General features: G+C 48.1%; 1 protein-coding gene across 1 annotated transcript in view; it reads right to left on the minus strand.

The window, feature by feature from the left end:
- The window catches only part of ABCG1 (ATP binding cassette subfamily G member 1), a 114,172-nt gene extending 97,004 nt beyond the window's left edge, over window positions 1–17,168 (minus strand). The window contains exons 1-2 of the mRNA XM_075334951.1: window positions 17,068–17,168; window positions 3,295–3,538 (exon numbers count right to left, since the gene is read on the minus strand). Coding sequence (XP_075191066.1) covers window positions 3,295–3,538; window positions 17,068–17,109 — 286 coding nt within the window. The 5' untranslated portion in view covers window positions 17,110–17,168. The remainder of the gene's footprint in view (window positions 1–3,294; window positions 3,539–17,067) is intronic.
- Between the last annotated feature and the right edge of the window lie 995 nt (window positions 17,169–18,163).

Raw genomic sequence — 18,163 nt, forward strand, 5'->3', positions numbered from 1 at the left:
AAGGTAACTGCTGGAACTGTGTATGCCTGTTTGTAACCCATGCTTTGATTGTAACTGTACTCTGACATATGTATATTCTGTAGATTCCCTATTGTATATATTGTAGTTCTAGTGTGCTTTAGGCTGATTAAATTATATAATTAATCTTGGGCTGTTCTGTTATCTCGATCTTGAATCCCACGTCTGTGTGTTCGGCTAATAGTTACCGTAAATCGGTTGGTGGCAGCGAATTGTGCCAAGGATTATTGTGGGGAGGCCAGTGAGATTCGGGGAGATTTTATATATTCCGCCCGCGGAGGTCGGGGGAATATATACCTTACTCTCACCGGGGACCCTTCAATAATCGGCATAAGTAGTATAGCGGCCTCCTTGCTTATTGTCGGGCAATTCCATAATTGGCCTGACTATAAGAGGGGCGCTAGAGAGCGCGTCACGTGCTCTGTCTGTCGGTCGGGAGGTATAAAGGAGGGGTGACCCCCACTTGTTACCCCCCGATTGTGACGTACTGGTAGCCAGCGCGGGGGATTCCTGAGTGACCCCCCCGGTGGTTTGTGACACCCGTATTTATGGGGGTCTCTCCTCTGGGTAAATAGGTAGAATTGCAGACAAGCAACTTAGCAATTTACCTCTTACTAAAAAATCTCAAGAATTTTTCATTCTACTGTGTACAACTCGTTCACCTCTGAAGTCTATCAGCATTGGCTGGTTTCCTATGCAAGCTGTTTGCGTTGGAGCTTGGAAGCGCTGCACTGAAGCAGGGTTCAGCCACCCTCAGCGTTCCTGTTGCTCCTCTAACGCTCTTTGTTTTGGAGTTTTGAAGCGCTGCTCTGAAACATGGTACTGGTAGCCTCAGTGTCCCTATGCTCCTCTGATGCTCTTTGTTTTGGAGCTTGGAAGCGCTGCTCTGAAGCATGGTACAGCTAGCCTCAGCGTTCCTGTTGCTCCTCCGATGCCCTTTGTTTTGTAGCTTGGAAGCGCTGCTCTGAAGCAGGTTGTGGCTAGCCTCAGCGTACCTGCGCTCCTCCGATGCCCTTTGTTTTGTAGCTTGGAAGCGCTGCTCTGAAGCAGGTTGTGGCTAGCCTCAGCGTACCTGCGCTCCTCCAATGCTCTTTGTTTTGGAGCTTGGAAGCGCTGCTCTGAAGCATGGTACAGCTAGCCTCAGTGTCCCTATGCTCCTCCGGTGCTCTTTGTTTTAGAGCATGGAAGCGCTGCTCTGAAGTAGGGTGTGGCCAGCCTCAGCATCACTGCATGCACTCATCCGATGCTATTTGTTTTGTAGCTTGGAAGCGCTGCTGTGAAGCAGGGCACAGCTAGCCTCAGTGTCCCTGTGCTCCTCCAATGCTTTGTTTTAGAGCTTGGAAGCGCTGCTCTGAAGCTTGCTGAATGGGTAAGTGTGGCCAGCCTCAACATCCCTGCGCTCCTCCGATGCTCTTTATTATGTAGCTTGGAAGCGCTGCTCTGAAGCAGGGTACAGCTAGCCTCAGTGTCCCTGTGCTCCTACGAAGCTCTTTGTTTTGGAGCTTGGAAGCGCTGCTTTGAAGCTTGCTGGATGGGTGAGTGCGGCCAGCCTCAACGTCCCTGCGCTCCTCCATGCCACTAGTCTGAACTGTTAATCCTCAGGAGCCAGCTACTCCCTGGCAAGCAGGAGGCAGAGGAGCGGTGCGCTCCTGAAGAAAGAACAGGCGGATAACCCAACACTATTTCCATTCTAAGAGGCTAGAAAGGTGGAAAGCAGCGGCACAGGGCAAAAATAAACCTATAGGTGGTTCTACAAGAAGTGAAATAATGGGTCCCAGAATGTGGCGCTCAACAGTGCAACCATCTGTTGGAAAATTAAGCTGATTTGAAGGCTTCTGCTGCTGGAGTCCTGGGCAGACTAGGCAGTGACTTGGCACAGCAGCAGGGTCTCATTCTGACTGACCAATAACAGTCCCAACCACATATACAGCTCCACGACTGGCAACAAAAGGGCCTTCATCCAGCTGATCAGCAGGAACTTCAGGGATCAGCAGGGGCATCAGAGATCAGCAGGGGCATCATGAATCAACATGGGCATCAGGAATTAGCATGGGTGTCAGGAATCAGCAGGAATATCAGGGATCAGCATGTACGTCGGGGATCAGCATGTACGTCGGGATCAGCAGTGGCGTCAGTGATCGGCAGGGGTGTCAGGTATCAGCAGGGGCATTAGGGTTCAGCAGGGGCGTCAGGAATCAGTATGTACGTCGGGGATCAGCATGTACATAGGGGATCAGCATGTACATCGGGGATCAGCATGTACGTCGGGATCAGCAGGGGCGTCGGATCAGCAGGGATGTCAAGGATCAACAGGGGTGTCAGGGATCAGCAGGGGTGTCAGGGATCATCAGGGGCATCAGAGATTAGCAGGAGTGTTAGGAATCAGCAGGGGCATCAGGAATCAGTAGGGGCATCAGGGATCAGCAGGGGTGTTAGGAATCAGTAGGGGCATCAGGGATCAGCAGGGGTGTTAGGAATCAGCAGGGGCATCAGGGATCAGCAGGAGTGTCAATGATCAGCAGTGGTGTCAGGGATCATCAGGGATCATCAGGGGGGTCAGGAATCAGCAGGGACATCAGAGACTAACAGGGGCATGAGGAATCAGCAGGGGCATGAGGAATCAGCAGGGTCATCAGGGATCTGACAGGATACAAGTAGATGCTATTGTTTTTCGGGCGGAGCCTTTCTTACTGCTCATGCCATGTTATTTGTACACTTCAGGCCTGAGCCATCATTTGAGGATCACTCTATAGCAAATCTCTCCAGGGAAAGGGCGAAAGAGGCCACAATACTTTTGCGTCAAATTTTGAAACTTTTTTAAAAAGTCGCAATTGAAGAATTTGGTAAAATCCTAAACCTTGCTCACAACGGTGAAGAACAAAAATAGGCAAACACATAAAACAATGAGTTTGGTGCAAATGAAAAAAAAAAATCAGTAACAAGGCAGAAAAACTCGCCCCAAAAACCCCAGGAATTGGGGGACAACATCTCAGTGCTCTATGTGGCTCCCACTGCTGAGATAAAAACAAATCATCTTTACAGTAATGCTGCCTGTAGGTGGCGCTAGAGAAAGACTTTTCTCCCTTCTGGAGGAGAGCTACGTATTTCCCAGTGAGCATTGCATGGCTTATAAGACTCCTTACACAGGAACAGAAGCAGGAGCCCTGAACCTCCGCTCGTCATCGGACACAAGCCATGATGCCTTATTACCAGAGCATTTCTCACTTTTAACGAGAAGTCGCCGTCAGTGATTTGTCTCCTGCAATCGATAATTACCTTTCTTTTTCCACCACGGCCCTTCAGGGATAGAGAAGGAGAGATCCTTGAATTCAATATTCACGGCCGGCCTGCGGGGTAATGAGGAGAAGCGCTGCGCCTCCGTCAGGTTGTTGTCGACTTTTTTTAAATGTCCATTAAGCAGGGGGGTGTCTTGACTCCCAGCGCAGCCGGAGACCACTTCATCCAGCGACACGCACACTGACTTTGGGTCTGACATTGCGGCGGCGGGGATGCTAGAATTCTGCAAAGCAAAGAAGGAAATAATGAGTGTAAATAAAGATACAATATAATATTCAGGAGGTTTAAAGAGCAAGAGGCACCAGACTCATCAATTCCTACTTTGTCTTTATATGTTAAGGGGATTTGTCTGGATTTAAAAAAATAACAACGCAACGAGAAAAAAAAAAATGAATGCAAAGACTACAAGGAGATTACAGCAGCTATATAGGAAAGGGTTCTTTACAGTTAGAGCAGTCAGATTGTGGAACGCCCTAGTAATGGCAGACACTATAACAGCGGTGCCAAAAAGTGGCTGTTAAAATTTAGGGTTCTTTACAGTTTGAGCAGTCAGATTGTGGAACGCCCTAGTAATGCCAGACACTATAACAGCGGAGCCAAAAAATAGCTGTGAAAGGTAGGGTTCTTTACAGTTAGAGCAGTCAGATTGTGGAACGCCCTAGTAATGGCAGACACTATAACAGCGGTGACAAAATAAGGATCTTTACAGTTAGAGCAGTCAGATTGTTGAATGCCCAAATAATGGCACACACTATAACAGCGGTGAAAAAAAGTGGCTGTAAAATGTAGGGTTCTTTACAGTTAGAGCAGTCAGATTGTGGAATGCCCTAGTAATGGCAGACACTATAACAGTGGTGCCAAAAAGTGGCTGTAAAATTTAGGGTTCTTTACAGTTAGAGCAGTCAGATTGTGGAATGGCCTAGTAATGGCAGACACTATAACAGTGGTGCCAAAAAGTGGCTGTAAAATTTAGGGTTCTTTACAGTTAGAGCAGTCAGATTGTGGAATGCCCTAGTAATGGCAGACACTATAATAACAGTGACAAAATGTTGCTGTCAAATTTAGGGTTCTTTACAGTTAGAGCAGTCAGATTGTGGAATGCCCAAGTAATGTTAGACACTATAACAGCAGTGACAAAATAAGGATCTTTACAGTTAGAGCAGTCAGATTGTGAAATGCCCCAGTAATGTTAGACACTATAACAGCAGTGCCAAAAAGTGGCTGTAAAATTTAGGGTTCTTTACAGTTGGAGCAGTCAGACACTATAACAGTGATGAAAAAAGTGGCTGTAAAATTCAGTGTTCTTTACAGTTAGAGCAGTCAGATTGTGTAATGCCCTAATAATGGCAGACACTATAACAGCGGTGCGAAAATGAGGTTCTGTACAATTAGAGCAGTCAGATAGTGGAATGCCCTACTAATGGCAGACACTATAACAGCAGTGACAAAATGAGGTTCTGTACAATTATAGCAGTCAGATAGTGGAATGCCCTAGTAATGGCAGACACTATAACAGCGGTGACAAAATGAGGTTCTGTACAATTATAGCAGTCAGATAGTGGAATGCCCTAGTAATGGCAGACACTATAACAGCGGTGACAAAAAGTGGCTTTAAAATTCAGGGTTCTTTTACAGTTAGTGCAGTCAGATTGTGCAATGCCCTAATAATAGCAGACACTATAACAGCGGTGCGAAAATGTGGCTGTAAAATTTGGGGTTCTTTACAGTTATAGCAGTCAGATTGTGGAATGCCCTAGTAATGGCAGACACTATAACAGCGGTGGCAAAATGTGGCTGTAAAATTGTAACAAGTCTTGATGTTCGCCTTTTATAAGTTGACACTATATTTTTGGAGCAAGATACCAACGTTTCTGATACACATTTTGTGAATGTCCACTCCACCTCCTTTGTAGAAGACAAGTATTAAGGCTATTAGTATCAGATGTGGGAAAAATCTAATATAATGTGAATTGCGCCATTTTGTCTGTTGCGGGGGTCGCTCTGCATCTTTTGCTCATGTTCTTTTTCCTGCAGAACATCGCGGAGCTTTTTGTGATGTTCACCCTCGGCCAGGCCGGGGCTCGGTGGCATCTGATACTAATCGACAGAACAAAAAGTTCAAATCTTTCTCTACTAGTTCCCAATGATCAAATATCTCCCCGAGGGCACGAAGACAAAACTCCCAACGATCGGGTTACCCTGCTGCAAAATACAGCGCAGCGAGGGCAGGAAATCTGGATCCCAATTCAAGGCTAAATCAAGGCTGCCCATTGAAAAGTGCCAGGAATGAAGGCGACCAAGGCACGAAAGAAAGGGATGAATGCGCCGGCCGAGGCTTATTCTAATAAACATCCACAAACAACGCCCATGGAATATAGAAGAGTGTGGGGAATTTAAGGGCAAGGAAAATGCAGCCTTAAGGCTGAGTTCACGTCAGTAATCAGAACGGATCCGTCGGTAAAACAACTGTGCAAACCCAACTGTTGTATCCATTTTTGCAGGTTTCGTTTTTTAACACTGGATTCTCTGGAAAACGGATCCGTTAACTGATTGCTATTTGTCTTCCATTTGAAACTGATCTAGTTATAAAATATATATCTAACATATAAAGTTGAGTGTTATGTGTGTGTGTATGTAGGAATCCGCACCGTCGCATTTACAATCACAAAATTTTGCACAGAGGCCTCATGTGACTCAGGGAAAGTCATAGACTATGTTTTGATGGGAAAATTTAACACCGCGCTTTACAGTTACTCTCCAAAAAACCTGCCTCCATTAAACTGAATGGAGCTGCGAGCTACAGGCTATTAATAGCAGCTGTGATTGGTTGCTATAGGAACAAAATAAACTGTTAGTATAAGAAGCTTATGTGTGAGGTAAGAAGATGTCAGTGGGGAGACGGATAGAGAGAGACAGAGAGAGAGACGGAGAGAGAGAGAGACAGGGAAAGAGACAGGACGGACAGACAGGGAAAGAGACAGAGAGAGACATACAGTCAAAGAGACAGACAGAGGCAGAAAGACAATAACATACAGGTAAAGAGACAGGCAGACAGGAAAAGAAACAGAGAGACGGACAGAGACAGACAGGGAAAGAGACAGAGACAAGGAAAGAGACATAAACAGGGAAAGAGACAGAAACAAGGAAAGAGACAGGGAAAGAGACAGAGACAGGGAAAGAGACAGACAGGGAAAGAGACAAAAACAGGGAAAGAGACAGAGACTAGGAAAAAAATAAGGAAATAGACAGACAAGGAAAGTGACAGGGAAAGAGACAGACGGGGAAAGAGACAGACGGGGAAAGAGACAGACGGAAAAAGAGACAGATGGAGAAAGAGACAGATGGGGAACGAAACAAACGTGGCACTAAACAGATGAGGAAAGAGACAGACGAGAAAAGAGACTGACAGACAGACAGACATAAAGAGAGACAGACACAGAGATAGACAGAAAGAGAGACTGAGACAGACAGAGATAGACACAGACAGATAGAGAGATAGACACAGACAGACATGGATAGAGAGACACACACATGGATAGAGACAGACACACAGAGGCAGACACACTGAGACAGACAGAGACAGATGGACAGAAACAGACAGAGACAGACAGAAAGAGACAGACCGAAACAGACACACAGAGACAGATACACAGAGACAGACAGATAGACAGACGGCCAGAGACAGACAAACAGATAGAGACAGACAAACAGAAACAGACGGACAGAGACAGACAGAGAGACAGACAGACACAAACAGACAAAGGTGGGAGACAGACAGAGAGACAGTTACTATCCCGGGTACTACAGCTAGTATATATACAGTATATATAATTGTTGTTTTTTCTTTTTTTGAGTGGTGACACCAATATAGCGGAATTTCCTGTTGTCAATTTTGCAAAAAAAAAAAACTCGCAACAAACCATATTAAAAAAATTATAATTAGTGAACATCTGTTGCACATTCTGTTTCCCAAAAAATAAGCCCTGCCCCGAAAATACGCCCTAGCAGGATAATTGGGGCTTTTCTGAGTATGCTTAAAATATAAGGTCTACTTCATTATGGCACCACAAGTAGGGCTTATTTTTGAAGTGTCCAAGCAGCTAAAAAAGTTAAAGAATAATAATAATATTTATTCACTTATATAGCGCCATTAATTCCACAGCGCTTTACATGCATCAGAAACACCGTCCCCATCGGGGCTCACAATTTAAATTCCCTTTCAGTATGTCTTTGGAGTTTGGGAGGAAACTGGAGAACCCGGAGGAAACCCAGACAAACATGGGGAGAACATACAAACTCCTTGCAGCAGGACTCTTCATAAAAGAAAGCTGACACCTCACCCTAAAAAAAAAACCACACTCACCAGACCCCAAACAATTACAGTTGGCAAGTGCTGATGGTGGATGGGCTCTCACACAGAGATCTGTGTCACTGTCAGATCCCTTGCCATTCCAGCTCCATTACACTGCAGCTCTCACACACAGATTGGGTACCAGTATCACTCCACGTGAGTGATACTGCTTCCAGTCACCAGGGGGAGCAAACATTGGGGGACCTGACAGCGACGCAGATCTGTATGTGAGAGCCCATTCACTTCCCAACTCTAATTGTTCCAGAATGTAAATGTGGATTGTTGTTCATGGGAAAATATAAGATATGCCCTGAAAATAAGCCCTAGCGCATCTTTCAGAGCAAAAAATAATATAATATATGTCTTGTTTTTGGGAAAACATATTTTTATTGTTTGCTGCGTCATTGTTTTTACATCTTTTTGTCGTATGTTTCCATGGTTACTGAAGTTGAAATATAAATATTTCAAAAGTTTTAAACTTTTATTCATAAATCTGAATGACCCATTCTTGTGTTGCGGGCGGGGGACAGATCACGGCAGGGGGGCTGCTCGAGACTCTGGGATCCGGGGTCATGGCGGTGGCTCAAGGGGAATCCGAACCCAGGCCTGAGCACCCGTCCGTCACCCGCAAGTGAAAAGGGGGATTTGTATATAGAGGAGGTTTTGTCAGTGACGCCACCCGTGGTGTGCGGTGATTGTTGGTGACACCGCCGCTGCTGCTGGAGGTGATGTCCGGGACCGATAGAGTGGGGCAGCTGGATGTTATCCCCTCCACGGATAGGGGAGGTGTTCTTCCGGGACCCCGTTATAGGTGGGATGGTGCTGCGGAGCGCAATCTGCAGGGTTGGACCGGGTGGTATTGGTGTACTCACGGTTCCTGAATCAATTCACACAGAGTCCAGATAGTAAACCAAATTGCCAGTGACCGGTGACCTCTGGCGGGTGTGTTCGGATCCCGCACCCTGGTACAGCAATCAGGGGTCCCTTCCTCCTGCACTTAGTGTTTGTGTCCTTTTTGTTAACTACTCCACTTGGAGTGAGGAAGTCCAGTCCCGGTGTGTTTGTCAGTGGGAGCTGTGGCCCACGAAAACTGACCCGTGGGATCTTAGCAGGCAATTGCGGAGCCCTATCCCCCTCGTTGGGCTTCCGTGTCGCTCTATCTGGGCCTGAAATCTTGCCCCCGGCTGGTCAATTAGTAAGGTGCGTAAAGTTGTCCTTGCTCTAGGGTCCAGGTACCCTGTCGTGCATGACTCCGGACCGGATTCCCGCTGTTGATACCGGTGGGCTACAACCCTGCCCTGGTCCACTTAAGGTCTCCTGCGAGCGGATCTCCGTCGCCTGTGGTCCTGTCTACCAACTGCCACCTAGTCAGTTTGTCAGTAGTCCAGTAGCTCCAATCCCTGACTACCCGGTCACTCCACACTCCTCTCTCCGACTGAGACTGGCCCCTCCCATAACACCTCAGAACTCCTAGGTGGGCGTCGCCATCCACTTGGCCCCGCCCACTGGTGTGTCCCTATTGTGATGGGGGGTGACTAGTCTTTGCTGGCTGATGTTGTGCACCAAGATGGGGTTTGTGATGGAGAACCAAAGAGGAGGGACTCCTGCACCAGACGAGGGGTGCAGTCATCTGTGACACCCTGATTTTGTCAGGGTGTCTCACTTGTCTAATCAGACCTCGGAGTTGATCACAATTTCTGTGCTTTTGAGGATTGACCACAGGTTCTCAATTGGATTGAGATCTGGGAGTTTCCTGACCAAAACTGCTAATGTTTTGTTCCCTGAGCCACTTTTGCCTTGTGACCTGGTCTCCATCAAGCCTCGATCATCATCACATTGTCCTGGATTTAATAAAATCATGAAAGTCACATTATTTTGCACTTTTTTGTGAATTTTCCGGCATGATTTGTGCAGACAGAGGCGGCTGGGCGGTTCACTTCAGGTTGTGCAGGGAAGAAGCCGGGATTGTGCGAGGATTCAGCGCTCAGCTGCTCGGACAAATCTGCTTTTGTGATTCTGTCACAAATGAATGAAAACTGTTAAATAGCCGTTGGCTAAAAAAAAAAAGAAAAGCGCGTGGGGCACCGCGCCAAATGCCAGCGACTGATAGTGAACCCTCCGAGGCTGTGCCCACAGACAGGAAACCGGAGCATCACAGTGAGCATTATCATCGTGCTGGGGGTTGTAGTAATAATAATAATAATAATTCTATTCATTTATATAGCGCTATTAATTCCACAGCGCTTTACATTTTACATAGATTGGCAACACTGTCCCCATTGGGGCTCACAATCTAGAGTCCCTATCTGTATGTCTTTGGAGTGTGGGAGGAAACCGGAGAACCCGGAGGAAACCCACGCACACACGGGGAGAACATACAAACTCCTTGCAGATGGTGTCCTTGGTGGGATTTGAACCCAGGACCCCAGCGCTGCAAGACTGCAGTGCTAACCACTGAGCCACCACAAGACTGCAGTGCTAACCACTGAGCCACCACAAGACTGCAGTGCTAACCACTGAACCACTACAAGACTCCAATGCTAACCACTGAACCACCACAAGACTGCAGTGCTAACCACTGAACCACCACAAGACTGCAGTGCTAACCACTGAACCCACACAAGACTGCAGTGCTAACCACTGAACCACCACAAGACTGCAGTGCTAACCACTGAACCCACACAAGACTGCAGTGATAACCACTGAACCACCACAAGACTGCAGTGATAACCACTGAACCACCACAAGACTGCAGTGCTAACCACTGAACCACCACAAGACTGCAGTGCTAACCACTGAACCCACACAAGACTGCAGTGCTAACCACTGAACCCCCACAAGACTGCAGTGCTAACCACTGAACCACCACAAGACTGCAGTGCTAACCACTGAACCCCCACAAGACTGCAGTGCTAACCACTGAACCCCCACAAGACTGCAGTGCTAACCACTGAACCACCACAAGACTGCAGTGCTAACCACTGAACCACCACAAGACTGCAGTGCTAACCACTGAACCCCCACAAGACTGCAGTGCTAACCACTGAACAACCACAAGACTGCAGTGCTAACCACTGAACCACCACAAGACTGCAGTGCTAACCACTGAACCACCACAAGACTGCAGTGCTAACCACTGAACCACCACAAGACTGCAGTGCTAACCACTGAACCACCACAAGACTGCAGTGCTAACCACTGAACCACCACAAGGCTGCAGTGCTAACCACTGAGCCACCGTGCCACCCTACTCCCCATATACTGTAAACTGGCAGACACGGACAAAAAAGGGCCCCTGTGCAAGAACAGTATATGGGCCCGCTGCAGCCCAATAGTACATTAAAATGCACAATTTCACCTGCTTTGGAGGTAGAAATGGACCCCCTAACCTCTTGCCCCATGTGCGGCTGCACAGGCTGCACTAATGATATGTCCACCCCTGAATCTGGGTAGTAGTGGGTTATACAGTTATTGTGTGACATTGTGGACCCCATTGTAAGGTTTTGTTCACACGTCCAGTAATCATCCGTTTGATACGGATCTGGCCGCGATCCGTTAGGCTGCTTTCATACATCCAGTTTTCGCCGTCAGGCACAATCCGGCGAAATGCGAATAAAACAGATCCGGCGCCAGATTCGTATTATTCCCCATTGACTTGTATTAGCGCCGGATGGCCTTGAGTTGCATGCGGTGTCCGCCAGATCCGGCGAAATTTCTTCGTCTGGCTGCCGGAAAGGATGCATCATGGAATGTTTTTTGCCTCCGGCAAAAAAACGGACGACACCGTATCTGGCGCCGTCCGGCATGTTGTATGATGGAAGCCTATGGGCGCCGGATCCGTCGTCAACAGATCTATCAAAAAACAGAAGGAACGCATGGAAAAACTGTTTTTTCGCCGGATCGTGCCTGATGGCAAAAAACTAATGTGTGAAAGTAACCTTATCTCCATCAGATCCGTTTTCTAATGTCATCGGCAGCGCGCTGAAGAGGTGACGGATCCGGCAGGTTTGGGGTTCGGCTCGGAGAACAGTCGGATGGCGCTGTAATTTGACTCAAACCTTTAATGAAGCAGGAAACAGCCGACGTCAGAGCGATGATCGGAGGATTCTGCTGATTCTAATTATTTGCTGCTTCATTAAGAAACTTTCACTGCTGAGAAAATGTTACTGAATAATGAAGGCGGGAGAGGAACAAAGATTTATCACCTGTTATTTTAACCCGCTTTTGGCCCTAAAAAAAGCGCAGATATTTTCTTTTTCATTTTTCCTTCGACACAGAGCTGTACGAGGGCTCGGATTTTGCGGGACAAATTGTATTTTTAGGGCTATTATTTTGAGGTTAATTTTTATTAATTTTCTTAGGTCGAATTAAACAAATAAGGCATTAGCCATCATCACACCAAAAAGTGCTTTCTGCCTCAGACAATCTATTCTTCTATGATCGGATCCCTATCAGTAACCCGATCACAGGACGTCGCTGCTGAAATCCCCGGTGATCGGCTGTAACCTGAGATACAACGCAAAATATAGCGCCACCACAGGGCAGATAAAGCATTACACGGCGACCATTCACATCAATGGGCTGCCCATGTAAAGTATAGATGTTATTGGGAAATCTATTATCTATCTATCCCTCTATCTATCTATCCTTCTATCTATCTATCTATCTATCTATCTATCTATCTATCCCTCTATCCCTCTATCTATCTATCTATCCCTCTATCTATCTATCTATCTATCTATCTATCTATCCCTCTATCTATCTATCTATCTATCCTCTATCTATCTATCTATCTATCCCTCTATCTATCCCTCTATCTATCTATTTATCTATCTATCTATCCCTCTCTCTATCTATCTATCTATCTATCCCTCTATCTATCTATCTATCCCTCTATCTATCTATCTATCTATCTATCTATCCTCTATCTATCTATCTATCTATCCCTCTATCTATCCCTCTATCTATCTATTTATCTATCTATCTATCCCTCTATCTATCTATCTATCTATCTATCCCTCTCTCTATCTATCTATCTATCTATCCCTCTATCTATCTATCTATCTATCTATCTATCTATCTATCTATCTATCTATCCCTCTATCTATCTATTTATCTATCTATCCCTCTATCTATCTATCCCTCTATCTATCCCTCTATCTATCTATCTATCTATCCCTCTATCTATCTATCTATCTATCTATCTATCCCTCTATCTATCTATCTATCTATCCCTCTATCTATCCCTCTATCTATCTATCTATCCCTCTATCTATCTATCTATCTATCTATCTATCTATCCCTCTATCTATCTATCTATCTATCTATCTATCCCATATCTATGATCTATCCCTCACTATCTATTCCATATATATCCATTCATCTCTGATATATTTTAATCATTTATCTAACTATATATCTATTGATTACTCTTATATCTATTTTTTAAAGAGATGGATATAAATTAGAAGCATAATATAAATAGATGAATAAATATATTTGCACAGTGAATTACTCCCTGGTATCAGTACAGCATCTCCCCATTCATGGTTCATTGTACCTATCATTCACCTTTCTTTTTCCCCCCATTGCTCATGGACTTCTATATAATTCTGCTGACCATCAGTGCCCATCTCCTGCCACCCCTGATATCCCCCTGTCCAACTGCTGTCCCCCCCCTGATATTCCCCTGCCACCCCTGATATCCCCCTGTCCAACTGCTGTCCCCCCCTGATATCCCCCTGTCCAACTGCTGTCCCCCCCTGATATCCCCCTGTCCAACTGCTGTCCCCCCCTGATATCCCCCTGTCCAACTGCTGTCCCCCCCTGATATTCCCCTGCCACCCCTGATATCCCCCTGTCCAACTGCTGTCCCCCCCTGATATCCCCCTGTCCAACTGCTGTCCCCCCCTGATATTCACCTGCCCCCCCTGATATTCCGCTGCCCACCCCGATATTCCCCTGCCCCCCCCGATATTCCCCTGCCCCCCCTGATATTCCCCTGCCCCCCTGATATTCCCCTGCCCCCCCCGATATTCCCCTGCCCCCCCTGATATTCCCCTGCCCCCCTGATATTCCCCTGCCCCCCCCGATATTCCCCTGCCCCCCCCGATATTCCCCTGCCCCCCCTGATATTCCCCTGCCCCCCTGATATTCCCCTGCCTCCCCCGATATTCCCCTGCCCCCCCCGATATTCCCCTGCCCCCCCTGATATTCTCCTGCCCCCCTGATATTCCCCTGCCCCCCTGATATTCTCCTGCCCCCCTGATATTCCCCTGCCCCCCTGATATTCTCCTGCCCCCCTGATATTCCCCTGCCCCCCCCGATATTCCCCTGCCCCCCCCGATATTCCCCTGCCCCCCCCGATATTCCCCTGCCCCCCTGATATTCCCCTGCCCCCCTGATATTCTCCTGCCCCCCCTGATATTCTCCTGCCCCCCTAATATTCCCCTGCCCCCCTGATATTCCCCTGCCCCCCTGATATTCTCCTGCCCCCCTGATATTCCCCTGCCCAGCTCCTGCCCCCTGATATTCTCCTGCCCCCCTGATATTCTCCTGCCCAGCTCCTGCCCCCCTGATATTCCCCTGCCCCCCTGATATTCTCCTGCCCCCCTGATATTCCCCTGCCCCCCTGATATTCTCCTGCCCCCCTGATATTCCCCTGCCCCCCCCGATATTCCCCTGCCCCCCCCGATATTCCCCTGCCCCCCCCGATATTCCCCTGCCCCCCTGATATTCCCCTGCCCCCCTGATATTCTCCTGCCCCCCTGATATTCTCCTGCCCCCCTAATATTCCCCTGCCCCCCTGATATTCCCCTGCCCCCCTGATATTCTCCTGCCCCCCTGATATTCCCCTGCCCAGCTCCTGCCCCCTGATATTCTCCTGCCCCCCTGATATTCTCCTGCCCAGCTCCTGCCCCCCTGATATTCCCCTGCCCCCCTGATATTCTCCTGCCCCCCTGATATTCCCCTGCCCCCCTGATATTCCCCTGCCCAGCTCCTGCCCTGTCCTGAGTCTCCGCTCTTATATAATGCGCTTTGGCCCGTGTATATGTTTTCCAGGGGATGCAGTGAGCTGTGTCTGCGCCTGCGCACAGCCTCTTGTAATCCTGGGCTCAGAGGTAACTATCGGTCACAGCTCAGCCCTGCAGGTGCCCGGTGCCCACAGGCTGCGGCCAGAACTGGGGCAGAAGCTGCTCACAGCCCCTCAATGGTTAATCCTCAGTGACTTGTGCAGCCCATCTCCAATAACCCATTATATGGCCCTATAATAAACCTGGAGCTGTCACTCACACTGCAGATCTCCATTAACCCTTTCTGCAACCAGGTCCCATTTTCAGCATTTTAAAGATAGAAAAAAAGGCATTGTCACCTGGGCATTACAGGGTTAATGAACACATCAATCACCGCATGCAGTAATTACTTTCATAGCAATTAATTAAAGAAACAAAAACATATATATATATATATATATATATATATATATATATATATATATATATATATATATATATATGTTTACAATATAGGAGGAAGCCAGGTACCTGCAGGGGGACTACAAATCACAGAAGGCGCGAAATGACACTATGCCTGCGGCAGAACTACAGATCCCAGAATGAAACAAGTCAATTACTGGGGAGAAACATAGTTAGGAAATAAGTGTCAGATGAAAGCAGCTATCCTCTAAATGCTATGGAAGGACTACAAGTGCCAGCAGACAAGCAGTGATCCTGTACCAGCTATGGAAGGACTACAAGTGCCAGCAGACAACCAGTGATCCTGTACCAGCTATAGAGGGACTACAAGTCCCAGCAGACAACCAGTGATCCTGTACCAGCTATGGAAGGACTGCAAGTCCCAGCAGACAACCAGTGATCCTGTACCAGCTATGGAAGGACTGCAAGTCCCAGCAGACAACCAGTGATCCTGTACCAGCTATGGAAGGACTGCAAGTCCCAGCAGACAACCAGTGATCCTGTACCAGCTATGGAAGGACTGCAAGTCCCAGCAGACAAGCAGTGATCCTGTACCAGCTATGGAACGACTGCAAGTCCCAGCAGACAACCAGTGATCCTGTACCAGCTATGGAAGGACTACAAGTCCCAGCAGGCAAGCAGTGATCCTGTACCAGCTATGGAAGGACTGCAAGTCCCAGCAGACAAGCAGTGATCCTGTACCAGCTATGGAACGACTGCAAGTCCCAGCAGACAACCAGTGATCCTGTACCAGCTATGGAAGGACTGCAAGTCCCAGCAGACAACCAGTGATCCTGTACCAGCTATGGAACGACTGCAAGTCCCAGCAGACAACCAGTGATCCTGTACCAGCTATGGAAGGACTGCAAGTCCCAGCAGACAACCAGTGATCCTGTACCAGCTATGGAAGGACTACAAGTCCCAGCAGACAACAAGTGATCCTGTACCAGCTATGGAAGGACTACAAGTCCCAGCAGACAACCAGTGATCCTGTACCAGCTATGGAAGGACTACAAGTCCCAGCAGACAACAAGTGATCCTGTACCAGCTATGGAAGGACTACAAGTCCCAGCAGACAACCAGTGATCCTGTACCAGCTATGGAAGGACTACAAGTCCCAGCAGACAAGCAGTGATTTTATGCATGCGGTAGCACTATAGGTCCCAGAAGAAAACCTGTCAATTACTGGAGGGTACCACAGTTTGGAAATAAGTGTCAGATGAAAGCAGTGATCCTCTACCAGCTATGGAAGGACTACAAGTCTCAGCAGACAAGCAGTGATCCTCTACCAGCTATGGAGGGACTACAAGTCCCAGCAGATACCAGTGATTGAATGCATGCGGTAGAGTTAGAAAACCCGTTAATTGCTGAAGAAAAACAGAACATTGGGCAGAAATGTCAGATGACGGCAACAAGCAGCGATCCTCTCCCTGGAATAGGAGCACTACCAGTCCCAGCAGGCAAGCAGGGTGTCTATGGATCCTTCTGGAGAACTACAAGTCGCAGGTTCCCCTGTTCCAGGGCAGCTGTGACCTTGAGTATTAGGCGCTCCAGGCATTTTATCTGGCTGGGATGATTTATAGATGTGATCGCAGGCAGAGCCATGGTGGGGGAGGGGGGATCACATTCTGGGGGTGCAGGGCAGGATGCAGCAGAGCTCAGTTTGCTTTTCAGTCTCTTCTCTTATTTGTACAAACAAAGCTCCGCTACATCCGACCAAGATCTAAACCACAACACACAGCGAGGACACAAGTGTATAAATATAGAGATGCAGCAGAGCGGAGGGTGCAGCAGAGCGGAGGGTGCAGCAGAGCGGAGGGTGCAGCAGAGCGGAGGGTGCAGCAGAGCGGAGGGTGCAGCAGAGCGGAGGGTGCAGCAGAGCGGAGGGTGCAGCAGAGCGGAGGGTGCAGCATGCGGGGCACTCACCATGGTGGAGGGCACGCTGAAGGCAGCAGTCAGGCAGGCCATCCCCTGCCCCGCCGGGCTGTGTGCGCTGTCTGCGGCTGCTGGTGCTGAACTATGCGCTCCGCTGCAGCCGCTGCCTCTCTGCCCCTGCTCTCCGCTCATTGGCAGGCGCCGGCGGATGGGCGGGGCTCCGGGGTGCAGCTAAACGTGCTCTTGTTTTCTTCCCAGTCTCCTTCATGTGTCATTATCTCCACATTGTTTTCTCAATGAGCTGTCAGGTCCCGGGTGCTGCAGAGGATGGGGAACAACAGGAGGACTACAAGTCCCAGGAGACAGCTAACCATACTATGTATGCAGGAGGACTACAAGTCCCAGGAGACAGCTAACCATACTGTGTATGCAGGAGGACTACAAGTCCCAGGAGACAGCTAACCATACTGTGTATGCAGGAGGACTACAAGTCCCAGGAAACAGCTATCCATACTATGTATGCAGGAGGACTACAAGTCTCAGGAGACAGCTAACCATACTATGTATGCAGGAGGACTACAAGTCCCAGGAGACAGCTAACCATACTGTGTGTGCAGGAGGACTACAAGTCCAAGGAGACAGCTAACCATACTGTGTGTGCAGGAGGACTACAAGTCCCAGGAGACAGCTAACCATACTATGTATGCAGGAGGACTACAAGTCCCAGGAGACAGCTAACCATACTGTGTGTGCAGGAGGACTACAAGTCCCAGGAGACAGCTAACCATACTATGTATGCAGGAGGACTACAAGTCCCAGGAGACAGCTAACCATACTGTGTGTGCAGGAGGACTACAAGTCCAAGGAGACAGCTAACCATACTATGTATGCAGGAGGACTACAAGTCCCAGGAGACAGCTAACCATACTATGTATGCAGGAGGACTACAAGTCCCAGGAGACAGCTAACCATACTATGTATGCAGGAGGACTACAAGTCCCAGGAAACAGCTATCCATACTATGTATGCAGGAGGACTACAAGTCCCAGGAGACAGCTAACCATACTGTGTATGCAGGAGGACTACAAGTCCCAGGAAACAGCTATCCATACTATGTATGCAGGAGGACTACAAGTCTCAGGAGACA

The sequence above is a fragment of the Anomaloglossus baeobatrachus genome, chromosome 2 (genome assembly GCF_048569485.1).
Source record: "Anomaloglossus baeobatrachus isolate aAnoBae1 chromosome 2, aAnoBae1.hap1, whole genome shotgun sequence".
Taxonomy (NCBI): domain Eukaryota; kingdom Metazoa; phylum Chordata; class Amphibia; order Anura; family Aromobatidae; genus Anomaloglossus; species Anomaloglossus baeobatrachus.